The 27,707-nt window shown below is 43.6% G+C and overlaps 1 protein-coding gene across 4 annotated transcripts in view; it reads left to right on the top strand.

Moving 5' to 3' along the window:
* The window catches only part of Ntrk2 (neurotrophic receptor tyrosine kinase 2), a 342,416-nt gene that overhangs the window by 119,409 nt on the left and 195,300 nt on the right, over window positions 1–27,707 (top strand). Inside the window, exon 12 of one of the 4 annotated variants that reach the window (XM_028863146.2) lies at window positions 22,068–24,305. The exons of 2 other annotated variants lie outside the window; for them this stretch is intronic. In XM_028863146.2, coding sequence (XP_028718979.1) covers window positions 22,068–22,105 — 38 coding nt within the window. In that variant the 3' untranslated portion in view covers window positions 22,106–24,305. Of the gene's footprint in view, window positions 1–11,538; window positions 11,870–22,067; window positions 24,306–27,707 lie in introns of those variants that run through there. One more of the 4 variants, XM_037205677.1, reaches the window with a different exon arrangement.

The following is a 27,707-nucleotide window of genomic DNA, read 5'->3' as shown; positions in this document are numbered from 1 at the left end:
CCAGGCTGTTCAATGTAATATATTAGCAAAACATTTAAGCATTTTCGAAAGTCAAGTAAAATATGTGAGTAATTTGTCCACAGTGAGTTCAGAACTTCTGGGTTGGACAGTCTTAGGCAATTGAAAGAGCTATAAATAAACACCACAGGCCGCAAGGCTTGTTGACAGTAGACATTGTCTTCTTATGGGTATAGAAGCTGGGAAATGCAAGATCATGGTGGCTGTAGGTTAGGTGTCTAGAAGGTCTATTTCTTAATTGATAGACATCCTCCCATGGTGAGAGGAGAAAACGAACACCCATAGGCTACTCAGATAGGGTGCCAATCCCATTCATGAAGACATTGCCTCATGACCTAGTGTATTAGTTACTTTCCTGTCACTGTGATAAAATGCCATGACCAAGAACAACTTGCAGAAAGAAGAAAGTTTATTGTGGCTTAAGCTTCTAGTGGAGGCATCCATAATGGTGGGGGTGGGGAAGGAATGGAAGCAGGTAGCCGAACAAGAAGCTGAAGGATCATTACTGTCAACTGAAAACAGGAGGCAGAGAGGGCAAACTCGAAGTGGTGTGAGGCTAAAACCCTCAAAGCTTGTTCCTAGTCACATATTTCTTCCAGCAAGGCCTCACCTCCTAAAAGTTCCACAGCCTCCCCAAACAGCACCCCTGAGGGCCAAGTGTTCAAATGCATGAGGCTGTGGGGGACGCTTCTCATTCTCATTCAAACCACTATACCTAGTAACAGCTCAAAGTTTCACCCCTAATTCTATCAGTGAAATTAAGGGACACTTTGTAAATTTTGTCAAGAACATTGATTTTCATATGAAAACAACCCTGTCCTCTGTTCAGCTCCCTGTGAGAAATGTCTTTTTACCACACTGACCTTTCTCCAGGAATGCGTTTGTAAACAGCATGGCGGGGCCAAATCTGAGCCTCGGTGGCCCTGGGCCCCTGGACAAGTTGCTCAAGTCACTGGAACTCATCTTTTCAACTGGAGGGATAAAATGGACTCTCAAGTGTTCAGGTTCTGTGACCTTTTCACTCAAGATCTTGGTCTTAGGGGCTGGAGAGGCAGCTCAGAGTCGAGAAGCATTGGCTGCTCTCGTAAAGGACCCAGGTTTGGTTCTGTTCCCAGCGCCCACATGGTGGCTCACAACTGCCTGTAGCTCTAGCTCTGGGACGTTTTGTACCCTTGCCTGGCCTCTCTGGGCACTGCACATGAAGTGCACACACATGCAGACAAAAACAGATGCATAAAGTAAAATAAGTAAATCTTAGAAACAAAGTGAAAATATCTCAGTCCTGAAATGTCTTTTCTGTGTGGTGTACTTACTGACCACGGTGTCTGTATTAGTCAGCATTCTTTAGAGTACCAAAAGTTATAGAATGAATCTCTCTCTATGTATGTAAAGGGAATTTATTGAATGACTTACATGTTACAGTCCAGCTAATCCAACAATGACTGACTGTGATAGGAAAATATCCAAGAATCCAGCAATTTCTTGGTCCACAGGGCTGGATGTCTCAGGTGGTCTTCAGTATGTGCTGGAATCCCAAAGAAGTAGGCTCCAATGCCACTGAAGGAATGGACTTGCCAGCAAGAGCAAGATCAAGTAGGCAAAGAGCAAAAGCTTCCTTTTTCCATGTCCTTATATATAGACTTGTAGCAGAAGGTGTGGCCCAGATTAAAGGCCATAAAAGTCTTCTCACCTCAAAATCTGGATCAAATGTGTGTGTCTTCCTTCCTCAAATGTCTGGACTAAAAGTGGATTCACCCACTTCAAACCAAGCAAAAATAATCTCTCACAGGTGTGCCCTCCCATCTCTGGATTGAATAGCCATTACAGTGCCAGACACATTCACTTTATCATTTTTCATTTGCAGGCCTGATGAGCATTTAACATCAGCAGTCCAGGGAGTAAGACAGGAATTCATAGACATGGAAATGGCTCATGTTTATTAAGCACAGTTATCTACCAGACACCCCCTAGGCTATCTGCTCAGTAACTCCTTTGATCTTCACAGTGCTTGTAAATGTAGTACTGCCATTAGCTCCAGGTGGGGAAACTGAGGTACTTCACTTGAACTTTTGTAGTTATTGTACTTGGCGTCTTCAGAGTCTGCCTGAGAACACATGATTTACAAAGAAGTGGATTCTAAGCTCGTTCATGATTTGGAGACTGGGAGTCAAGACCACAGCACCAGCCTTGTCTTGGCCTCACTTCACTGCTGCATTGTACCGTAGTTGAGGGTGTGGTATGGTGAAATAGCACATGTACACTAGCAGGAGCTTCTGTCTTCCTATACCTCACCAGTGCCACCATTGGTGCACCCTCCTCAAATCCTCACTTAATTTTAGTTGTTCCCCAGAGGCCCCATCATCATGAAGATTTGAAGATTAAGTTCCAGCACATAAACGTGGGGCTGAGTTGAAAACAAGCAAAGCCCAGGCCCTCAGCACACAGCTTCTTGCTCACGATGAGCTTTTGCACAGTACCCTCTGTCCATCTTGAAAGGCATCAGGGGAAGCAAGCCTGAGAGGTATAAGCTGCCATTCTTAGAAACTATGGACATTTTTGAAAATAAAAATGAAACTTCTTTCTTTTACCAAAATCCTATGTGATGCCATCAAGATCATTCCAGACATCTTCTGTGCTCAGGCTCCTCTCTGAAGTCAGGTGACAACATTTTGTGGGATGATAGCTCTGGCTCTGCAAGTTGGAAAGTGGGTCATTTGTGTGAAATCACCCTTCTCTGCCAATACCATTTTTAAATTCAGAGAATTAAAAACAAACAAGCAAACAAATGATATGGCAGATGGCTATTTCAGCTCTAGGTGAGTTTTGTCATCACATTCTGGGAAATGAAGCTATGGGTTTAGATAATCATCTGTTGCCTCAGCCTGCCCACCAGGAACTGTGGTGCTGAGGGTTAGAACGGTGACTTTTCCTTTTGAATTTTGTGAATTTTCCAGCATGATGGAGACATTTAGACTCTGTAGCTTCTTGCTGTGTGAGAATGAGCCCATTCATAGAGGAATTGATATTCCATGCTGTGTTACAAGATCAGGACATCTCTCAGTTCATCCAGGGATGGAAGAGGTGAGATGGAATTAGGCTTAAAGAGCAAATTAGGCTTCTTATCAAGTCATAGTTTCCCCCTGGAAAATACAGCAACAAGCAGATCATTGTGTCCAACATCATGCAAGTCTCTAATTAATTTATTTTGTGTTAATGCAGTTTATAAAGCAGAACATCTACTTTCTCCCTCAAGAAATCTGCTGAAGTTTCTGAAGGGGCTGTGTGGCTGTCAGTTAGGTGCAGTTACCTGGTAAATGCAGTTAGGGTTCTTACAGGCAGGTTGAGGTCTTGGTAGGCTGAAGTATACCAGGGTAGGTATGGATGGGAGAGAGGACATGTTCTGGGCTCTTTCCTTGCCTTTAGGCAGCTAGTTTGGTATCCAGGGAAAATGGAAACAGAAAATCTATTGAGATTTAGTTGCATGATTATCACCTCTGTGTCTTTCATAATTGTGGAACAGTAGAGCCCTTTAACTGGGGGTTTTGCAAAATCCCTTGAAAAAATATTTTTCTGAGGTCTTAGAATGGGAACAAAAGCCACAGAATGCCCTTAGGCACTTTCCCTGTAGGTATGAAATCGTCACCCTTGCCAGTATTTGAATGCAGTGACATTGCAGCCAGCAGCTGCCATTTGGCATGGAAGTCATCCTGCTGATCCAGGCCAAGGCAAGAGGGTCATGGCCACCCTGAGCTTCAGCAGCAGTGGCTCTGCACAGCCCACATCATTTGCCCCTGGGGATTTCTGCTCTCAGTTTGGACTTTTCAGGAGAACAAACTCTGAATTAGAGAAAAATTCTCTTCTGTGGCATTTTCCTCCATCATTCACGTCAATGCATGTATTTAGACCTATGATTTAAAGTGTGGTTGGGAAGGTCATTTATAATATTTGAGCTTATCAGCCATAGTCAGGCTTGGAGTTTTCTTTCCATGAATAAATCCGGGAACACACTGACAGCTCCCTAGGGTTTTAAGTAAGATACCTTGATAGCAAGTCCAGGTTCACCCATGCGCAGATCCCCTCGGCTGTCCAAACAGTGCTTTCTTGGTGGGTTAACAAAGGCATTTGTCTTAGGAAAGACACTCAAGAAAAAAAATTGACCCAAAATGATAAGCTAAATTGTACACAATTATTTCTAGACATATAGGTGTTCTACACCCCCCCCCCGCCCCCATCCTGTGGGTGTGGTTTATTGCTGTGTTAATGAGAGAACATGCAATTAAATCAAAGTATGAATTCAGTCCTCCAGAGACCTCACATTTTAATCTGTAGAATGAAGCCAACAAGGTCCTCCTTCTACTAATGTGTCAGGGGAGAATAACAGTCAATAAATAAAGTTGAAATTGCAGCTCATCTTTAAGGAAAAGTCCAAATCTGGGCCATGACTCCCACTCAGCTGTCCTGTCTCCTAATTCTTCCAAGCCACAGGAAAATAGAGAGAGAGGATGGGATGAGAGAAGAAGCCATATATTCAGAACTGGGATACAGAGACACACAGAAACAGAGGTGTGGGCAATCCAGGAAAGAAAACAAAAGAGAAATACCCATGATGCTCCTGGCCAGGAAGGAGCCAAGCATTTGTGAAGGCTAGCCCAACAGTGTAGGCTTTAAAAACATGGCCAGTGGTTTAAAGAGGTGTTTGTTCACTTTTATGACCTAGTTCTCAGTAGTTGAAGAAATGGGTCAAGGTCATCTGTGAGTTCCAGGCTAGCAATTTGTCTTCCTTAATATTTTTTTTAATATATACGCTTAGTGTAACATAGACCCATCTTTCACTCCCCCCTTTCTTTAGATTTATTTACTTTTATTTTATGTGCTGAGGGCTTTACCTGCATGTGTATCTGTGCACCATGTATGTGGTTCCCTCTGGAACTGGAGTTACAAATGGCTGTGAGATGCTATGTGAGTACTGGGAATTGAACCTGGGTCCTCTGCAAGAAAAGCCAGTGTTCTTTTTTTTTTTTTTGAGTAAAACCGAAATTTATTATAAGCCACAGTCGTCCTAGGGACCTCCATGCTATATATATAGCCTCTATGGTTCTATGGGTTGTGGTCTGATTGTTCTTTATTTTATATCTAGAATCCACTTACCATGAGTGAGTACATACCATGACTGTCTTTCTGGGTTTGGGTTACCTCACTCAGGATGATTTTTTCTAGTTCCATCCATTTGCCTGCAAATTTCATGCTTTCATTGTTTTTCTCTGCTGAGTAGTACTCCATTGTGTATATGTACCACATTTTTTTCATCCATTCTTCCATTGATAGGCATCTAGGTTGTTTCCAGGTTCTGGTTATTACAAATAGTGCTGCTATGAACATAGCTGAGCATGTATCTTTATGGTATGAATCAGCATTCCTTGGGTATATGCCCAAGAGTGGGATGGCTGGGTCTTGAGGTAGTTCGATTCCTAATTTTCTGAGAAACCGCCATACTGATTTCCACAGTGGTTGTACAAGTTTACATTCCCACCAACAGTGGAGGAGTGTTCCCTTTGCTCCACATCCTCTCCAACATTGGTTGTCATTGGTGTTTTTGATCATAGCCATTCTAACAGGTGTAAGGTGGTATCTCAGAGTCGTTTTGATTTGCATTTCTCTGATGATTAAGGATGTTGAGCATTTCTTTAAATGTCTTTCAGCCATTTGTAGTTCTTGTTTTGTGAATTCTCTGTTTAGCTCTTTAGCCCATTTTTAAATTGGACTGTTCAGTATTTTGATGTCTAGTTTCTTGAGTTCTTTATATATTGTGGAGATCAATCCTCTGTCAGATGTGGGGTTGGTGAAGATCTTTTTCCATTCTGTTGGCTGTCTTTTTGTCTTATTGACTGTGTCTTTTGCCCTGCAAAAGCTTCTCAGTTTTGAGAGGTCCCATTTATTAATTGTTGTGCTCAGGGTCTGTGCTGTTGGTGTTTTATTTAGGAAATGGTCTCTGGTGCCAATGCATTCAAGAGTGCTTCCTGCTTTCTTTTCTGTTAAGTTTAGTGTAACTGGATTTATGTTTAGGTCTTTGATCCACTTGGACTTGAGTTTTGTGCATGGTGACAGATATGGATCTATTTGTAATCTTTTACATATTGACATCCAGTTATGCCAGCACCATTTGTTGAAGATACTTTCTTTGTTCCATTGTATAGTTTTGGCTCCTTTGTCAAAAACCAGGTGTTCATATGTGCATGGATTAATGTCAGGGTCTTCAATTCGATTCCGTTGGTCTGTATGTCGGTTTTTTTTTTAAAGACTTATTTATTTATTATGTATTTGAAAGAGGGCGCCAGATCTCACTACAGATGGTTGTGAGCCACCATGTGGGTGCTGGGAATTGAACTCAGGACTTCTGGAAGAGCAGTCGGTGCTCTTAACCTCTGAGCGATCTCTCCAGCCCCCCCCCCCCCGCCCCGCCCCATGTCAGTTTTTATGCCAGTACCAAGCTGTTTTTATTACTATAGCTCTATAGTAGAGTTTGAGGTCAGGGATGGTGATGCCTCCAAAGGTTGCTTTATCGTATATGATTCTTTTAGCTATCCTGGGTCTTTTGTTTTTCCATATAAAGTTGAGTATTTTTCTTTCCAAGTCTGTGAAGAATTGTGTTGGATTTTGATGGGGATTGCATTGAATCTGTAGATTGCTTTTGGTAAGATTGCCATTTTTACTATGTTAATCCTACCTATCCATGAGCATGGGAGATCCTTCCATTTTCTGATATCTTCTTCAATTTCTTTCTTTAGAGATTTAAAGTTCTTATCAAAAAGGTCCTTCACTTGTTTAGTTAGTGTTATCCCAAGGTATTTTATATTATTTGTGGCTATTGTAAAGGGTGATGTTTCTCTGACTTATTTCTCAGCCCTTTTATCATTTGTGTATAGGAGGGCTACTGATTTTTTTGAGTTGATCTTGTATCCTGCCACTTTACTGAAGGAGTTTATCAGCTGTAGGAGTTCCCTGGTAGAGTTTTTGGGGTCACTTATGTATACTATCATATCATCTGCAAATAGTGAAAGTTTGACTTCTTCCTTGCCAATTTGTATCCCTTTGATCTCCTTTTGTTGTCTTATTGCTCTAGCTAGAACTTCTAGTACTATATTGAATAAATATGGAGAGAGTGGACAGCCTTGTCTTGTTCCTGAATTTAGTGGTATCGCTTTGAGTTTCTTTCCATTTAATTTGATGTTTGCTGTTGGCTTGCTATAAATTGCTTTTATTATGTTTAGAAATGTTCTTTGTATTCCTGATCTTTCTAAGACCTTTATCATGAAGGGATGTTGGATTTTGTCAAAGGCTTTTTCAGCATCTAAGGAGATGATCATGTGGTTTTTTCTTTCAGTTTGTTTATATGGTGTATTACATTGACTGATTTTCGTATGTTGAACCATCCTTGCATCCATGGGATGAATCCTCCTTGGTCGTGATGGATGATTGTTTTGATGTATTCTTGGATTCAGTTTGCCAATATTTTGTTGAGTATTTTTGCATCAATGTTCTTGAGGGAGATTGGTCTGTAGTTCTCTTTCTTTGTTGCATCTTTGTGTGGCTTGGGTATCAGGGTAATTGTAGCCTCATAAAAAGAGTTTGGTAGTGTTCCTTCTGTTTCTATTGTGTGGAACACTTTGAAGAGTACTGACATTAGTTCTTCTTTGAAAGTCTGGTAGAATTCTGCACTGAAACCATCTGGTCCTGGGCATTTTTTGGTTGGGAGACTTTTGATGACTGTTTCTATTTCTTTAGGGGTTATTGGTCTATTTAAATGGTTTATCTGGTCTTGATTTAATTTTGGTATGTGGTATTTATCCAGAAAATTGTCCATTTCTTCCTGGTTTTCCATTTTTGTGGAGTACAGGTTTTTGAAGTATGATCTGATGATTCTCTGGATTTCCTCATTGTCTGTTGTTATGTCTCCTTTTTCATTTCTGATTTTGTGAATTTGGGTGCTCTCTCTTTGCCTTTTGGTTAATTTGGCTAGGGTTTTGTCTATCTTGTTGATTTTTTCAAAGAACCAACTCTTTATTTCATTGATTTTTTGTATTGTTCTCTTGTTTTCTATTTCGTTGATTTCAGCCCTCAATTTGATTATTTCCTGGCGTCTATTTCTCCTGGGTGAGTTTGTTTCTTTTTGTTCTAGAGCTTTCAGTTGTGCTGTTAATTCATTGGTATGGGATTGCTCCATCTTCTTTATTTAGAGCTATGAATTTTCCTCAGCACTGCTTTCATAGTGTCCCATAAGTTTGGGTATGTTGTACTTTCATTTTCATTGAATTCTAGGAACTCTTTAATTTCCGTCTTTATTTCTTCCTTGACCCATTGATGTTTCAGGTGGGCATTATTCAGTTTCCATGAGTTTGTGGGTTTTCTATAATTTTTGTTGTTGTTGTTGAGGTCTAACTTTAAGGCATGGTGGTCTGATAAGATACAGGAGGTTATTCCAGTTTTTTTTTGTATCTGTTGAGATTTGTTTTGTGGCCAAGCATGTGGTCAATTTTTGAGAAGGTTCCATGGGGTGCTGAGAAGAAGGTATATTCTTTTGTGTTAGGATGAAATATTCTGTAGATATCTATTAGGTCCATTTGAGTTATAACATCTGTTAGGTCCTTTATTTCTTTGTTAAGTTTCAGTCTGGTAGATCTGTCTTTTGGTGAGAGTGGTGTGTTAAAATCTCCCACTACTAATGTGTGGGGTTTGATGTGCGTTTTAAACTTTAGTAGTGTTTCTTTTATGAATGTGGGTGCTTTTGTATTTGGAGCATAAATGTTTAGAATCGAGACTTCATCTTGGTGGATTTTTCCCATGATAAATATGTAATGTCCATCCTGATCTCTTTTGATTGATTTTAGTTTGAAGTCTATTTTATTAGATATTAGGATAGCTACACCAGCTTGTTTCTTAGGTCCATTTGCTTGGAAAGCCTTTTCCCAGCCCTTTACTCAGAGGTAGTGTCTGTCTTTGAAGTTAAGGTGTGTTTCTTATATGCAGCAGATGGGTGGGTCCTGTTTTCTTATCCATTCTGTTAGCCTGTGTCTTTTTATAGGTGAGTTGAGACCATTGATATTGATGGATATTAATGACCAGTGATTGTTAATTCCTGTTATTTTTTGTGGTTGTGTTGTGTTGTCCTTCTGTGGTGTATGTTGGTGTGGGATTATCTATTGCTTGATTTTTCATGGATGTATTTAGCTCCTTTGGGTTGGATTTTCCCTTCTAATGCTTTCTGTAGGGCTGGGTTTATGGACAGGTATTGATTAAATCTGGTTCTATCCTGGAATATTTTGTTTACTCCGCCTATGGTGATTGAGAGTTTTGCTGGGTATAATATTCTGGGTTGGCATCCGTGGTCTCTTCTTAGTGTCTGCATGAGATTTGTCCATGATCTTCTAGCTTTCATAGTCTCTATTGAGAAGTCTGGTGTTATTCTGATGGCTTTGCCTTTATATGTTACTTGGTTTTTTTCCTTTGCGGCTCTTAATATTTTTTCTTTGCTCTGTGTGTTTAGTAATTATTTAGTGATTATTATGTGGTGAGGGGACTTTTTTTTTTTTTTGGATCCAGCCTATTCGGTGTTCTGTAAGCTTCTTGTATCTTCATAGGTATTTCTTTCTTTAGGTTAGGAAAGTTTTCTTCTATGATTTTGTTGAATATATTTTCTGTGCCTTTGAATTGGTATTCTTCTCCTTCTTCTATCCCTATTATTCTTAGGTTTGGTCTTTTCATGGTGTCCCAAATTTCTTGGACGTTTTGTGTTATAACTTTTTTGTCTTTAGTGTTTTCTTTGACTGACGAATCTATTTTCTCTATCGTGTCTTCAGTGTCAGAGTTTCCCTGTTCCATCTCTTGCAATTGGTTGGTTATGCTTGTTTCTGTAGTTCCTGTTCGTTTAGTCAGGATTTCTATTTCCAGCATTCCCTCAGCATGTGTTTTCTTTATTGTCTCAAATTCATTTTTCAGATCTTGGAATGTTTCTTTCATCTGTTTAATTGCTTTTTCTTGGCTTGATTTGATTTCTTCCCATTTTTTGTTCGTTTTTTCTTCCATTTCTTTAAGGGAGTTTTTTATTTCCTCTTTAATGGAGTTTTTCATTTCCTCTTTAAGGAAAGTTTTTATTTCCTCTTTGAGGGAATGTTTTATTTCTTCTTTAAGGGCCTCTATCATCTTCTTAAAGTCATTTTTAGGGTTGATTTCTTCTGTTTCTTCTGTCTTGGTATGTTCAGGTCTTGCAGATGTAGAATCACTAAGTTCTGATGTTGCCATATAGGTCTTTATGTTGTTGCCTGTATTTTTGCACTGGCGTCTACTCATCTCTTTTTCTGTGCGGTGCAGGTGGTGTCTGTGTCTGAGTCTGAGAGTGCCTCTCTTGTTCTAATTTTTAGTCTTGGTTTAGTAGGGGTTCTTGGTTAAATTGGTGCTATTGGGCTATTTCTTCAGGGGCAGCTGATTTCAGTGAGTGAAGTATATACTTATGATTCTGGTGATCTGGTTTGGTGGCTGGGTAGCGCCTTCTTCTGTGTTCCCAGGTCATGTTTTGTTCATTTGTCAACTCCTCAGCTGATCTTGTATCTTCAGACTTCAAACTGTAGGCATCTGAATCCTCTCCCAGATGGGTTTCAGCTGAGTGGGGTAGTCTCACCAACACCTCCAAGTTGTTGGGTTTCACAGGATCAGCAGCTGGGCCCTGGGTTGTCCTCAGACGGAATGTTCAGATTCATTGTGGTTCCATCCCATGGAGAAAGCTTCTTCCCCAGGTGTTAGGGTTAGAGGCGTCCCTGTTCCAAGCTGCGTCTGCTTGTCTCCGTCGCCTGTCTACCTCTGCGGTCCGCTGCCGGGCCTTTATGTCCCTGTCAGCTGCCGCTGGGTCTGTCTGCCTCTGCGGGCCATTGTCGGGCCTGTATGTCTCTGCCGGCTGCCGCTGCGAGCCTACCTACCTCTGCTTGTCACTGCCGCCGGCCCGTCTACCTCTGCGGGCCGCCACCACAGGCCTACCTGAGTCTGCTTGTCTTCGCTGCCAGGCCTGTCTACCCCACAGCAACTCTTATAAAGAAGGGACTCACTTACAGTCCAGAGGGTCAGTCTACCATGGCAGGGAGCATGACGGCATGTAGGCAGGTGTGGTGCTGGAGAAATAGCTAAGTATCCTACATCTTGCAAGTAACGGGAAGTTGACTTGCCAGTGTTCTTAATTGCTGAGACATTGCTCCAGCCTCTACTCCATTTGAGACAGGGTCTCATTAGGTAGCCCTGACTGGCCTTGAGCTCCCAAGGGCTGTGTGCCACCATGCTTGGCTCTGATTATTTTAACTGGTATTTTTATTAATTCTTTAAGAATTTCCCACATGCAGTCAGTGTGTTTCCATCGTGGTCTCACGACTTCTCCCCAGCTTCTCCTAGATCCATCTTCACCCTTTCCAACTTCATGGCGGCTTTCCTTTTCCTTATATGACCCATCTCATCCAATCTGTTCTGCCTGAATCCTCACAGGTGTGGAGCATAGTTGACCTGCCAGGGGACACACTGACTCCTTCCTCACCACTGAAGTAAGAGGGGAACTTGGCATTCGGAAGCCTTTGTCTCTTTCTGAATGGGCATTGGCAGCTGTGACTCTCATATCAGTTCCAGCCATCAAGACACAGGGAAGCTCAGCAGGTAGGGTCACCATGCAAGCCTGGTGACCAAAGTTTAACTCCTGGAAGCCATGTGAAAGGAGAAGAGAACTGATTCCACAGAGCTGTCTTCTGACCTCCACACATGTGCTGTGTGTGATATGCACACGTACACACATTACAGACGCACACAAAAATAAAAAACAAAGCAAAAAAGTCTGAGTGTCTATATATGTTTATGTATGTGTTTGTGTGTATACATGTGTGTGCATTTATGTGTATATATGTGTATTAGTGAGTATATATGTATGTGTTCATGTGTGTTTGTGTGTATATATGTGTATTTGCATGTATTGGGGTTTGTGTGTGTATGCATGTACATTTGTATGTATGTATGAATGTGCATATTTGTGTATATATATGTGACTATGTGTGCATGTGTATGTCTATATGTGTGTGTATACATGTGGTGTGTGTAGAGTAATGTATACTCTTAATAACCAGTTTTCTCCACATAATAATGACATCCAATACTTAAGAAGGGACCCTGCATTCTAGCACAAAGAAGAGGGGAGTGGAGAATCTTCCCTGCCTTTCTGAAGGGGATGCTGCCCTGTGAAGCCACTGAGGTTGGCCAGTGTCCATTGCTGGGAGATGCTGCTGGGTACTAGGAAGCCTGTGTTGGTATGGCACAGTGTAGAGGGCTTCTTCCAAATGAGCCCTTTGAGGAACTGTCCCTAGCAGCAGAGACTTCTGGTTTAAACCAAGCTGAGAGTCCTGTGACTCCCCCAGTCTGAAGGTAGAGCTACAGCCCCGGTTCACATTAGAGTCTGAGTTTCCCACTGGTGATGTTTAATGAGGCTTCATAAATGGGCCACCTACTATGCCAAAGGAACATGCCTAGTGACTGGCTGTGGTCAGAATCCCAAGGGTTCCTCCTGAGAGAAATGCCTTCAGAGCACAAATCTGATTTTCACTGGTACAAATGAGTGAATAGTCCAGATGGAGGATGAGTGTAAGGTTCTGTCCTTCTACATCTTGCTGGAATAAGGAACAGCCACAGGGCTAGGCTGTCTATGCCTCCCCAGGTTCACCTGGAACTTTCAGTTTTTCCTCACAGGCGGCCATTAAGTCCCAATAGACTGACAAAGCACAGGATGGTCATCATTTCTTCCTAACCTTCTTCAGGTATGCATAGAGGGTCACATGATCCCATGACAGCCCTGCCAAATCCTCTGGTGGAGAAGCACAACTCGGGTCTTGTTCTAGCTAGGTGACAGCTGAGATGATGGCCATCTTACAAGTATCTTCTCTGAGGAATGCACTAGAGACAAAGGATGTGCTTGGCTGCAGGACCTCTCATTTTCTACGTCATCCTTTGTCTTTGGGGCTCAGGCAGATCAACTCTGGATAAAGATGACGGTCAAGAAGAACCTTTGAAGTTCTTCTCCTTTCCATTCTCAACAAGTGCCCAACAGCCAAGGAAGCAGATTGGTGGCCCTGCTTTGGTCTGGGACCCTGGGAAGTGGATGGCTAGTTTTCTTGCCTGTGAGGGCAGCGCACACGAAGTAAGGAGCTTCCATACAGCATCAGCACACAGGAAGCTAATACCATCATCAGACCTGGGGATGCCCATACCAACCACAGCTCAGTCCTCAGAACAGGGATGTAGATAGTGTCACTTTGTCAGTTCCAGGTCATGGGATGACAACATAGTTTCCAAGATAGCTCTGCGTAGGAGGAGCATTTGCTCTCCCCTGCTCTCCTGTGGTATATTGGGTAACTTGTGCTACTTATAACCAGTTCATGGGACAGATCAATCCTGTCTTTGTTTTTGTGTTCTGGAATTCTTGGTGCCCGACTAAGGTTTCATCATCTTTTCCACTTAGCTACCTTTAATGGAGATTGGATTCATAAGCTCTCTTATTTTATCCAAGTGAGAATGTGCATGTGACCTTTTCTAGGTCAGCTAAGACCACCAGAGATATGACTGTTGGGCTGTAGCAATAAGTAGGGACATAACTCCCACAAAAGTCCCTGGTAGTCACTCTCTTAGCAAGAGGACAATATTCCCAAGCACAGAAGTCCCTGGACCCTGAACTGCTGTTTGTGGTGCCCAGTGTGAGTGAGAATCTCATTTCTACTCATTCTCCTCCTCTTGGGGTTGGTTTGAGCTTGGACCTGGGTTTGCATTCCCACTTTGGAGCCTGTGGTCCCTCTGCTTAGGACATGTGCTCACAATGAACTCACTTTCGGCTGCTACAGTCCACCAATGGTGATCGCTATGTTCTGGTTCCTCCCCCTTCTCCATCACCTTTCTCCCTCCATCTCCTGATTTTTATCCCCACCACAGTAACTGTTGTATCCTCACACAGGCACTGTTTTTTCCTGAACACTTTCTTATTTTGTACATTGGATATATTATTTGCTTCTCTGGAAATTCATTCCTGAATCTACTGTGGTTTGTGGTTCACAGCTGTAGACACAAGTGGGCAGAGCCAAACTGCTTGACGCATGTATGAGGATCTTAATAGATTTTATGCAGTTACATTCTCCCTGGGTGTGAGGATTGGCATCATTCCCCTTCTGCATAACTTCACATTTTATAATAACCCACTGGCTGGGGTATTTTGGTAAAATCCAGTAAAGGCACAAAAGCCCTGGTGACAGCAGCAGTGTTGACATTTGTTCCCTGTATCCTGGTGTTTTGCATTGTGGATCAATAATACTTTGGGAAGAAGGATGAGTTTGTACAAAATATGGGTTATTTTTTCTTGTTATTGTCCTCTCAAAAATACAGCAAAACTACAATTTGTAGGTTGTTGTGTTGCATTGGTGTTGTCAACTAACTAGAAATAATTTAAGCATACAGAACAGTGGGCACAGATTATATGTAAGTAGTACACTGTTTTATACAGGGGTTGGAGTGTCCCAGGACATTTGTATCCATGGGTAGCCAATGTCCCGGGGATGTAGAGGGAAATTTGTATATGTGTATTGAGGTTGAGGAGGCTATTCACACTCCACAAAAGGCTGCATTGACCTGAGCATCTCTGTTTGGCCATTGTGGAACATTTTGAGTACCTCTCTTTTCTTCCTCTTTTCTAGTCCACTTAAGGCAATTTGGGGGTGATTTGGTGAATCTGGGTGACAGTACCTGTCTCTAACTGTGCTGTCCATCCTTTATGAAATTGTGCTGCGTGCTTTGACACTTGTCATGAGGCCCTTCTGATGGGGCGACAGCCTCCTTGGAATCATTGAGTTTGAGTTGTGCAACCAATTTGGCTTTCCTCCTGTAGTCTTACTTTGCCAAGAACTTTCTGTTTCTTACTTTAATTTTCATCTCATAACTTTACTTAATTTTGCATAATCAAACCAGACTTCTTTCTTGCTGAGAACCCTCAGTCATGGGTCACTATTTTTTGTTTCTTGATCTCTAGCTGGACAGTGGTTTCTTTCCTCAGGGTCACTCCCACACACAGTCATGTAGGTTAATGTGAGGATTAGAATAAACCAAGGCCAGCATATTTTCCTTGGGAGCTTGCCCACTAGTTGTCCATGTGTCCAGCTCTGAGGCTTCAATATCTTCTGACCACAGAAGAATTTTGTGTCAGATGCTTAAGAATGAAAGAAAGTACCCAGGCGTCTTAGTTCAGGTTTTTATTGCTGTGAAAAGACACCAGGACCATGGCAACTCTTATAAAGAAAACATTTAGTTGGGGTGGCTTGCTTACAGTTTCAGACATTCAGCTCATTTTCATCATGATGGGGAGCATGGCACCATGTGGGCAGCATGGAGCAGATGAATAGGAAGTTGAACTAAAAGTCACACTGAGGAAATCTTGAACAAAAGGGACCTCAAAACCTACCCCCACAGTGACACACTTCCTCTAACAAGGCCACACCTCCTAATAGTGCTGCTCTGTTTGGGGGCTATTTTCTTTCAAACCACAAAACCAGACAACCAAGCAGAACAGTAGAATGTGTATTACACTCCAACTGTCCTTTCCTGCTCAGTTGTGCAGTTGACTCACTGACTCCTTGACTGTGCAGTTGACTCACTGACTCCTTGACTGTGCAGTTGACTCACTGACTCCTTGGCTGTGTAGTTGAGCACAGTGACTCCTTGACTGTGCAGTTGACTCACTGACTCCTTGGCTGTGCAGTTGAGCACAGTGACTCCTTGACTGTGCAGTTGACTCACTGACTCCTTGGCTGTGTAGTTGAGCACAGTGACTCCTTGGCTGTGCAGTTGACTCACTGACTCCTTGGCTGTGCAGTTGACTCACTGACTCCTTGACTGTGCAGTTGACTCACTGACTCCTTGGCTGTGCAGTTGACTCACTGACTCCTTGACTGTGCAGTTGACTCACTGACTCCTTGGCTGTGCAGTTGACTCTCTGACTCCTTGACTGTGCAGTTGACTCTCTGACTTCTTGACTGTGCAGTTGACTCACTGACTCCTTGACTGTGCAGTTGACTCACTGACTCCTTGACTGTGCAGTTGACTCACTGACTCCTTGGCTGTGCAGTTGACTCTCTGACTCCTTGACTGTGCAATTGACTCACTGACTCCTTGGCTGTGCAGTTGACTCACTGACTCCTTGACTGTGCAGTTGACTCACTGACTCCTTGGCTGTGTAGTTGAGCACAGTGACTCCTTGGCTGTGCAGTTGACTCACTGACTCCTTGGCTGTGCAGTTGACTCACTGACTCCTTGGCTGTGCAGTTGACTCACTGACTCCTTGACTGTGAAGTTGACTCACTGACTCCTTGGCTGTGCAGTTGACTCACTGACTCCTTGACTGTGCAGTTGACTCACTGACTCCTTGGCTGTGCAGTTGACTCACTGACTCCTTGACTGTGCAGTTGACTCACTGACTCCTTGGCTGTGCAGTTGACTCTCTGACTCCTTGACTGTGCAGTTGACTCTCTGACTTCTTGACTGTGCAGTTGACTCACTGACTCCTTGACTGTGCAGTTGACTCACTGACTCCTTGACTGTGCAGTTGACTCACTGACTCCTTGGCTGTGCAGTTGACTCTCTGACTCCTTGACTGTGCAATTGACTCACTGACTCCTTGGCTGTGCAGTTGACTCACTGACTCCTTGACTGTGCAGTTGACTCACTGACTCCTTGGCTGTGTAGTTGAGCACAGTGACTCCTTGGCTGTGCAGTTGACTCACTGACTCCTTGGCTGTGCAGTTGACTCACTGACTCCTTGGCTGTGCAGTTGACTCACTGACTCCTTGACTGTGCAGTTGACTCACTGACTCCTTGGCTGTGTAGTTGAGCACAGTGACTCCTTGGCTGTGCAGTTGACTCACTGACTCCTTGACTGTGCAGTTGACTCACTGACTCCTTGGCTGTGTAGTTGAGCACAGTGACTCCTTGGCTGTGCAGTTGACTCACTGACTCCTTGGCTGTGCAGTTGACTCACTGACTCCTTGACTGTGCAGTTGACTCACTGACTCCTTGGCTGTGTAGTTGAGCACAGTGACTCCTTGGCTTTGCAGTTGACTCACTGATTCCTTGGCTGTGCAGTTGAGCACAGTGACTCCTTGGCTGTGCAGTTGACTCACTGACTCCTTGCTGTGCAGTTGACTCACTGACTCCTTGGCTGTACAGTTGAGTGCAGCTCAAAGTTCACACAGCACTGTGCTGAATCACAATGTGTCCACCCACAGGCACTTGTGTGATGTAGTGTCAGACATAGGAGATGTGTAACTTCTCTTTCACTGCCCTTCTGTAGGAGGCAGCCATGCATGTGGACAGGTCAAAACAAATACAAGACTTCAGAAGTGCAAAAAGTGACATGAGTAGGGGCATAGGTCAAGAGTTATGAGTTGGGTGAACTGGGAAGAGTGTCTGTGCAGAATACGAAGCATAGTTGAAGCATCTCGAAGGATCTTGGTAGAAGAAACTCTCTGAAGAAGACTTGACATATGGATAAAGTCTGCCATTATTAGGAAGAAAAAGTGTGTTTAAAGGTTGTATAAGCACCTTCTGGGTTGAGCTCAGAGAAGACACTAGGTTTCTAATGTATACAGAGAAATTTCTTGGTGCCTTTATAAAAGATGGTCCAATGATCTAGAGCTTCTATGTCTGGACTTCAGTTCTCCCCTCATAGGTGGTATGGGACACTCACTCCCACTATGTGGCCACATTCACAATGCCCAAGTTGATAGTTTTCTGCTTAAACTCCCCAAATGACAACTGTGGCAAGATTTGTAATTTGAGGTGGCAGCTGGGGCTTTCTTCCATTCCCTCTGCTTCCTCTGGACTCAGCACTTTTCCTTTTTGCTCTGGATAAATTGCAGTTGATTTAAATGTACTGCAGATCCTTGCCATTTTATGGCTGATTGCTTCTGAGTAATAGGAGGAACATGTGTACACGCCTGACTATGAATATATCTAAGTGGGTTGGGAGCCAATGGCATAAAAGCAGAGTACTTCGCTGGCCTTCCAAGGCCTTCTCCAGCCCTTCCTTTTGATGAGACCAAGGGGCCGATTCTAAATCAGTAAACAGCAGAGGTTGGATGCTAGGGTCTATGTGCCTTGTCCATTTCTCTGCTTCCAGCTCTGCCCTTACTTCGGAGATGGATGCCGCTTTGCTCTTACCCCGTTAGTGCTGCTAGTCTACACAGTGCTGACAAAGTTTCCTTGGAGTTGTTTTTGGTGGAGGGGCTGATTTCGCGGTAACCACCATGCACCATGGGAATGCTGCAAATGCTTCAGAATGTCACATTGTCAAAATATCTATATTTCGGGCTCAAAAGCTAGACAGCTCGTTTGGCTGCTAAACCCACAAGATGTTCAGCCATTTGTTGTGGTCTAAAAACTTTCCCCCTCACTGGAAGAAAATAATCATCTATTGTTTCATATCATCTTGAGGTTCCTTTCTTTAGTTGTTTTTTTTTTTTTTTTTTCTTTTCCTAAACATGAGAGGGTAGAAGTCCGGGGCTCCTGATGGGTACACTGGACCTCTTCCTTGTTGTCAGCCCTTAGAAAGGAAGGCATGTTTCCTATAAAGATCAACTCTATATGAAACCAATTTTGAGATATTTGGTAGAATCTCTTCAGTCTGTCAACAGTGAATGAGAAAAGGGGAGAGTGACCTGCAGTTTTGGAGTGTGGGGTGATGGCAATCTGTAGTGGGTAGCCATTCCAGCTTTGATCTGGAAGTTCCAATGCCCACTGAGGCTTTGGCAACTGTCACGCCTACAAGGCGGGGCCAAGGGAGGTGCTGAGAGACCCGAGATCTGGATGGGCCAGTGCGCGTTCTGTTCCTGGACCCTAGATGGTGGAGGTTGACTGAACAGAGCTCCAGAGAAGACCACTGAATTGCGATACACCTTCTCCAGACCCCGTGACCTACCTATCCCTTCATTTGTAAGTCACCCACTAAATAAATCTTCCTTTTAACTACGTGAAGTGGCCTTAATAATTTCACCAGTATCTGGCGCCCAACGTGGGGCAAATTCCAAAGGCCTGGGTGGCTCCCACCCTCAGCCTCCTCCCTGGCTGGCGGGTACCTAAACCTGCCTGCAGAGTTTCATATAACCAGGGAACAACTACATGGTTCCATTTCTGAAAAAGGGAACAGCTAAGTCCGGTCTCAGTTCCCTGGCAAGCTTAGCCCCCAGACCAGTGAGGCGGTCCCCATCCTCCCTGAGTGTGGCTCCCCACCATCTCGGCTCCACCTTGTAGGCATGGCAGTTACTGAAGCCTCAAAGGGGACAGTACTTCCAGGTCAAAGCTGGACTGGCTACCCACTACAGGCTACATTTCCTGAAAGCATGCAGTGGGCTCACCATGCTATTCAAACTCCTTCATAGCAGAGCCTCACCTTACTCTGCAGGGAAGTAACACATGGCAAGCCATGTTCCCAGCAAGGACAGCATGAGCATGGGATGTGATCTCTTCTCCTCCTCCCCCACTGCTGTTCTATCCTGGGAGAACCCTGATGTTATGAAAGTTCCCCTTCTCACCATTTTTCTTTTATTTCTAAATCATTAAAACAATAACTCCATCATAAGCATTGCACAGGCAGATTAAGGAAGCCACCCAAACACTTGCCCAGTTCCAAACTCTACACCTTCCATACAGTTAGAATGGTCATTCTGAAGCTATGAGCCTGAGCCCCTGCTCATGGCTCATTATTATAGCAGGCTGGTACCTACTTCACTTCTTTTTACTTCATGGGAGTATGGATTGAATCTGCTTTGTTGTATGTGAAGAACATCCTCAAAGGAAGCAGAAGACCAGAGAGGTTGCTTCAGGGTGAGAGGCTGGGGCAAAGGAAGCTGAGGTGAGCAAATGACAGTGAATAGAGGTGGCATCTAGAGGAGTAACTTCTAATTTCCAATGGTCATAATCCATGACCAGGGAGAGGTTTGGTCAGTAAAATGACAAATAGAAGCAAAGGAAAAGTGGTTTGGCTCTTGTGGCAAACACTCCGGTGTTGGCAAAACTCTTGAATTTCTGTGTCATAAATGCACAGAAAGGAAAGACTACCCTGGTAGCCTGTGCTACTTTTTTTTTAATTGAATGCCCTCCTGCATTGAATGTTTGAGAGAATGAGTACCTTGAATCAACAAACTTTTTTTAAAATTGCGGCATAAAGTCTTCTATTTCCACCATCCGGTTTCTCCTGTTTTCATTGGCAAGCCTGGATCCTTGTATTAATCCTGTTGTTTCAGTGGGAAGGAATTCAAGAGCTTCCCTCTGCAGATCTGCAGGAGTAACTGGGGAGTTGGCTTGCCAATTGGCCAGCTCACACTCTGGGCCAGCTTACACTCTGGGCCATAGTTTACTCTTAACCGAGCTTCATTAGTGTTTCCTGGAGACAAAACTAGTAGAAAAAAAAAACAAAAAAAAAAAAACAAAAAACAAAACAAAAAAAAAACAAAACCTAGTCTTGTAGGAAGGGGGTGGCAATGATTAAACCTATGAGTGACACTTGATGCCGGTACCCAGTCCTTTCTCCACTAGAAGGACAGGGACAATGAATGTCACAGGAAATAAGCACTGTAGACTCCTCAGCATTATTGTAAACAATGCTACACACCGTGGTGGTGATTACTGTCCTGGAGACAGCTGACCCCCGCACTTGGCAGACTGGATACCTGCTAGAGGAGAATGGAGTGTCTTGAAGGATTCTGTCAGCAATGAGCTTAAAAATATCTTGAGGGCCTCTAGTGAGATGCCATCTACTTTGCCCCTTGGGATCTGGTGAGGATTCATTAAAATGACAACACAGAATTCGCTAGAACTCTGGATATTCCTGCTGAATTCCCACAGCCATGTTCAGAGAGAACCTTATACTATTGTCTCTTTCTTACACGGTGGTATAAGGGCTTCCTGGACTGGGTTGGAACTGCACACAGGATGCTGTAGTGCCTTGGGTACATTGCTTAGCTCTCTAGGTCTCTGTTTCCTCATCAGGGCATGATAGCAGAACTGTCTTATTGGCCTGGTTGGAAAACTCAACAGGATAATTGGAGCACAGTGTTAGAAGAGAACCTGGCATGGAGGACACTGGCTTATAAATACTGTACATATTCTTCTTCCATCTGTAGGGCAATGAGGTGTTTGAAGTCAAGGAACTCCACCTTCCTTACCTTGTATCGTCCGTTATAGAGTTGATGTTTTCATCTGTGTTCAGTCATTGCTCTCTATTAGATAAAAACGTATGGCATATGTAATATATGCATATATCTATGAATATATAATATATATGAATAGTAATATAATATATACATGATATGCAATGTTCTGCATGCTTCAATGCTATGTATTAAGTCATATAATGGGCATTACATTTATATATATATCATATGTATAATATGGTGAATACTTAAATTTAGGTAATATTAGAATTCCTGAGAAAAATATCTAGATTGTTGTATTGCCAACCAGGCTTTGACTCAGTTATTGAGTAATGAGTCAATTACTTTGAAATAGTTTGATGAAATTAGGAAAGTAAAGAGAATTGAGGTTTAAATAGATACTTATTGCTGAATCCAATTGCCCTCATAAGAAAATACTTATGAATTCTCCAAGGGTTGTTTATGTTGTGTTCAGATTTTCCCCCTTTTGTTAAACTAGAAATGTCTGATAGAACTGTGGGTAGATCTGTGTGTAGGAATCTTTTCCATTGCTTTCCTACATTTTATGTATCATGTAAATTGGTTTTGAGTTTAAAACTAAGTTGCTCAATAATGTGATGCCCATATTATCACAATTTGTGTGGTTAGTATGTATTGCCTTGCGTTTGAAAGCATCTTCCACATTGTGTTTTATTTTGATGTATTATGTTCTTTTTAAAGTGACTGTGTTTGCATGTAGATTTCTGTTGATTTTCTTTTGAGCATGACTTATGTTTCGTTTTGTGTTTCTTTTAGGTTTTGTTTTGTTTCATAAGATCCCACTGGATGGGTAGCTGCAGTAAGGAAAAGACAAAGGAGGGCTGTGGTGCGTGCTTGATGCCTTCATGGCGGACTCTTGGGACCACTGTTGCTTATCCCAGGAAGTACCGCTTATTTGGGGGTGTCTGGTGGACATGGGCTATTCTCCGAGGATGTCTGCAGCCTGCTTGTTGTAAGCTGTGACTGGGGAACACCAAGGCAGAGGCAGGTCTCAGGCAGCTAGTGGAAGAAGACACTTAGATTCACCTTCTGTTCTTACAGTAGTTCAAATATAGAGTCGAAGTGAAATCTCATTGGATTATGCCTCTCTTCTGAAAGGCGTACTGTTTGACTATACTGGAAATGTGCTGACAGTAATTGCTTCTGTTTATTAAAGGTGATTTGCAAATTTAAAAACTATGCATCTATCTATCTAAAGTCATAGGTATATCTAAGTGTGCACTCCAAGTCTAATCCACACATAACACTTATTTCAGCAACATCTTCTGTCTCTAATCCTTACTGACATCTATGATTTCTTCCTACAGCCCTAGTGACTAAAGGAGTTATAGGTGCACACACCACTGCTCTGGGGACTCTGGTGTCATTAAAAGGTCTTTGTTTTGCTGGCAGCAAAGATCCAAACTTTTAACTTAGGTGTTAAGAGTACATAATGCTAACGGTTGCCTTAAAGTCCACCGCTAGCAGAATTAAGCAGCAGCAGCAGTGGCTGTGTGGTCAGGGATGTGAATTTATATTAATCATGGTCTGAGAATAACTAATGGTAGAATATATGCATATAGGGAATTATAATCTTGACCCTTTTCATTGCCCTTTGTGAACCACCTGCCTTTTAGAAGTTTGCCTAGTGAGCTGGGCCTCACATCTCCTGCTGTTTGCCTTAGAGAACTGCAGTGTTCTAGTGTGAATAGGCCTGCAAGCAGAACCGCTGGCCTGCTGTGAGCAGGAGAGCATGGTCTAAGGATAGTCCCCAGGAGCATGCTGCCCTACTGCTGGGTTTTCATGGCCAGGAAAGCTTGTCCTGACCCCAGCAGCAAAGAGGCGGCAGGTTGCTAATGAATATGTGCTTTAAAGTGGCCTTCCTCAATGCTGAGAGAGCAGCCTTCTAGCTACCGATCGCTGCTGCCCCCAACTATGCCCCACTTTATCTGACCCTCAGACCCTGCTTTCATTGACTTTTCACCACAGTGGCCTTTGTGGGCTCTGTCCCCTCGGTACCAGGCAGCAGCTTTGTCCACCCCTCCACTCGCCTTTCTTTTTAGGTCCCCTTCAGAGCCAGGCTGGGACATTTCGTTCAAAATCCACACTCAGCAGCCCTATTACACATGCACATATAGAGCATAGCTGAAGTGGAAACTTATTAACATCCCCCCTTTAAAGAGTAATTTATCTTTAAGGATTTACAGGGTTTTCTTTTAACAACCCAGCATGTTCGGGAACTGTTTTGAATCCTCTGTAAGCACGGCATCAATCTTAAACCAGAGTCCATTTAGGTCCCACTTGATCTAAGGCAAATACTGTGGTATTTTACACTACGGTATAGCTGGACTCAAGCCTTTTGCAGTTCTGTGGATTACAGCATTTGCCTTGGCTGTCCATGCCTGAGTCTGAAGAGGGCCAGTCGCTCCCATAGGATCTCACGGGCTCTGTCTCCGGGCACATGGTGGGTCTCAGCACAAGGAGGGCTCAGAGTCCTTGCATTCCCATCACCCAGCTCCCTGCTGCTGAGTGACAGCTCCTGTCAGGACTAAGATTTCTGTCTTTCTCAAAGGTGTTGACTTACAAAGAGGTCAGGTAATAGCAGAGAGCTTGACCCCTGAAAGGAAAATGAAATTCAAACTGCCAGCCATGCAGGGCCTCCCTGTGGCAAACACTCTTAAATATCATCATTTGGCACCCACAAAACAAAACAACAACAAAAACCTCTTAAACTTTTATGGTATTCCATGGAGCCATAAGAAGGTGATGGATTATTTAAAGATTATTTTCTAAGTTTCTCAGACCAGAAAGGAAAAAAAAAAAGACAATTATTTCAGTGAGCAGCTGGGAGGAATGCAGGGCAATTTTTTTGTTTTAAGATGTAAAGAAGTGGACAGATAAGGCGATTTAATATATCAAAGCTCACGTGGCATCTTTCAGGGAATAACATAAGCAACAGACTATTAGAAAATGGTTTCATGTGGTCCCTGTGTTCTTTGCTTTTTCTTCTTTTAACCCCCAAAGACTGCCATCAGTAACACAGCCTTTCTGTTCTATACATTTCCTTTCATCCTTGGCTGTTTTGGAGCCCTAGAAGAAATCTGCTCTTTGGGGACTCACAAATGGTGTGTGTTTTATTTTCACAGAATTAGGAAGGGAGAAGGGGCATTTTTGCTGGAATTAGGTCTGTGGCTCTCTGGCAGGAATTAGGCATTGCAGTGCCAGGCAAGTCTACACGCTCACGCTGGTCTGGGTGAGCCAACACCTGCTGCCCCAGGGGCAGCTGTCACTCAGCCCAGCCAGTCCTGTCCCAGGGAGCAAGGACCCAAGATCCCAAGTCTTCCCATTCTTTGAGGAAGATGTGAAACCTGGATTTTTATGTGAAGCATCCCTATTTTTAAAAGTTGGCTCAGTTATTTTTAAAACATTATGTAGGCCAACAAAGCCTGCCTGTGGACTGCAGTTGGTTCCTTCTGTCTTCGACAGAATCGTTGTTCCGCACTGTGGCCCTACATCTTTCTCTGCGAACTCACTTTCTCCCTGCCTACCACTGATGGCTGCGTTCAGCAAGGTGTGACATGGACTTCAGCAGCCCTGAGATGCACACCTGTCTGTCACCCTGTGACTCCTAGCTAGCTCTGGCTCACTTTTCTGTCACCTTTCTGGGCTGTTCTCACAGTAGTGACTTCTCACCATCCTCCAAGTGCAGAGGCATCTGAGTAAGCCCCTCCCTCTGCTTTATCTGACACAAATCCCAACTTCTGGCCTCTCAAGGGAACAGAATGAGATGAGAGAGTGTACACCCCATCTTCATGGGGTCCTTAGTGGATTTAATTATGGCTCTTGGTACTAGGAAGCAGGCACATCACCTCAAAGAGACATGGTTCCACAGCTTGTTGGCCCACCATGGATGGGGGCTCTGAGGCCCTTAGGCAGCTGAGATGGAGTAAGAAATGCCTACTGATATCACAAGGTATCAGCTTGAGGTGTGACAACAGCCAGCCTTCAGACAGTCATAGGCTGCCGAGGGCTATGTCTCAGCAGGAGACATACACCTCAGTGCACATTAGAGAGAACAGGTTCTGGAATTCTCCCTTCCACTTTCCAGCCCCACCCCACAGCACGGAACAACCGCCTTGGCCTCTCACTCTTTTGGATCCCGAATTAAGCTCAGAATAGCTAGAGTCTTGAAGCCTGTCCTCAGAGACCGCACTTACACAGAGGTGTGGAGTGAGTAGCTGATGGACAAGTGGCTGAGTGCAGTTTCTGGGAATGCTGGCTGTGAGAGGGGACAGGACACAGGGCACTTCCTCGCTCCTGCTACCCTCCCACTTTCTAAACTGTCCCCATGATAAACTGAGAATGTTTTCTGGTTTTATTGGCTGCTTTGCATAATTATAACACGCTCAACTTTTTTTTCCATTGCAAACTAGACTCTCAATCCTGTGCTGACTCCTCTCCGTGAGGGGGTGATTCACACCTCCACCTGCTTTGATAGTGCTGTCTAGAATTCCTCCCTTTGTTTTGATCTCATTCTTTCACACGCTAATTGAAGCTCACTTCATCTTGTTTGGTCTAGACTCTAGATTCATGGGGAGGGCTCTGGTGAAGGGAGCTCAGGAGGTGGCTGCCCCCGGCTGTGTGGGCTGTGCAGCCCTTCCGTTTTATGATGACAGAGCTCCTGGGATCCTGTAGCTCAGATTTGACTCCCAGGAAGCTGGTACAGGAGTTGCCGCTGAGACCATGCTGCCCCATGCACACACCTACCCTCAATACTTGGCACTCTGTCAAGTTAACCTAAGGACACCTGGGACAGCTGAGGACTCTCCTGAATTTAAATTGCTCTGGGGTGAGTGCTGCCAGGTTGAAATTAGTTTGACAGAATTTCCAGCCTGGAAAGTTATATGACAATTACTGCTACAGAGGCAGCTTCCCAGTGTGGATAGCCACTTATCTCTTGTTCTGGCCAAGGAGACCTCCCAGCTCTTGGGACTTGACATAAGATCATTCACTCTGCATTCAATCTGGACTCACATCTCAGGGCAACTAGTAATATTGAAGCAGTACCCGCCCTACCCTACAAACCACTGTCTGTGTGTAAAGTCTTCGTTTTCTTGGGGGAAATGCCTGAGAAGCAAAGCAAAGAACCAGAATCCACCACCACCTCCACCACCATCACCACCACCACCACCACCACCACCACCACCACCTCCACCTCCACCACCACCACCACCACCACCACCACCACCACCACCACCACCTCCACCTCCACCTCCATCTCCTCCACCACCACCACCACCACCACCTCCATCTCCTCCACCACCACCACCACCACCACCACCTCCACCTCCATCTCCATCTCCTCCACCACCACCACCACCACCTCCACCACCTCCACCCCCACAACTTACTTTAGCCAATGCATTCATGAACTGACTTACAAACAAAAAACTATGAAGCGGTAAGAGATGCCCAAGAAAGACATGTCCATGAGTTTCACCACTATCAGGTTCAAATCTGTTTGCTGGAATCCAGAGGCTGCTTGTGACTCATTTTCATGCTTATTTTTTTTTCCTATAATATTCTGGGTTTTCAAGACTCTTTTCCACATTTCCTGTAAACAATGCATCTCATTTTTAAAAGATTTTACTTTTAAGTGCTGTTTTAACAATGTGGCTAGACTATAAATGTACTTGCTGGATTCATCCATTTCTTTAACAAGCCAATAAAGTTTTATAATTCATCTCCATGTGTCCTGTGTTCTCTGTGGATTGTACCCCATCTCCTGCCCTCAAACACATATCATCACCCCTGTGTCACTGGTGGTTTTCAGAGCTGAAGGTATTACGAGGAGGGAGGGAGAAATGTCACCTGGAATTTTGGGAGATCCCACCTACTGTGGACTCTGGAACAAGTCATAGCTAGGGAAGGGCTTTGAAAGTTTCCATCAATAATTACACATACAAGAGGGCATGGTTTATGATTCTTGTATTATTTTCATTGGTTAAAATGTATTTGATACAGGGTACATAAGGAAGTTTTGTGGTTTTTTCCAACAAAACTTTTATATTCTTGAGAAAAGACTTGGCATTCTGTCCCAGCAAGGAGACATACAGTGTCCTGTCCATCAGTAAGCAACTAGAGGTCAGCCACACAGAGCAACTTGTATGGCACAGGAAGGGGAGTGTGAGGATGGGGTTGACTGTGGAGATGTGACCAGATGTGCACTGTCCTGTCTGCCCATACTTCGTGTCCCTTTGTCTCCATTCTAGCTCCTCCGCCCTTCCCTCCTTCATTACCCCTTTGGCCACAGGCTAACATTAAGATTTCTATGACTGCATCTTGGCCTTATGTGAGCCTGCCACCACCTCTGATCACCCAGAAGGGGTTATTATCATTATCATTTTGAGCAGTGTT

The sequence above is a fragment of the Peromyscus leucopus genome, chromosome 5, assembly GCF_004664715.2.
Source record: "Peromyscus leucopus breed LL Stock chromosome 5, UCI_PerLeu_2.1, whole genome shotgun sequence".
In the NCBI taxonomy this organism is placed as follows: Eukaryota; Metazoa; Chordata; class Mammalia; order Rodentia; family Cricetidae; genus Peromyscus; species Peromyscus leucopus.
The sequence above is the reverse complement of the archived record's forward strand: the minus strand, read 5'-3'. Positions and strand labels throughout refer to the sequence as shown.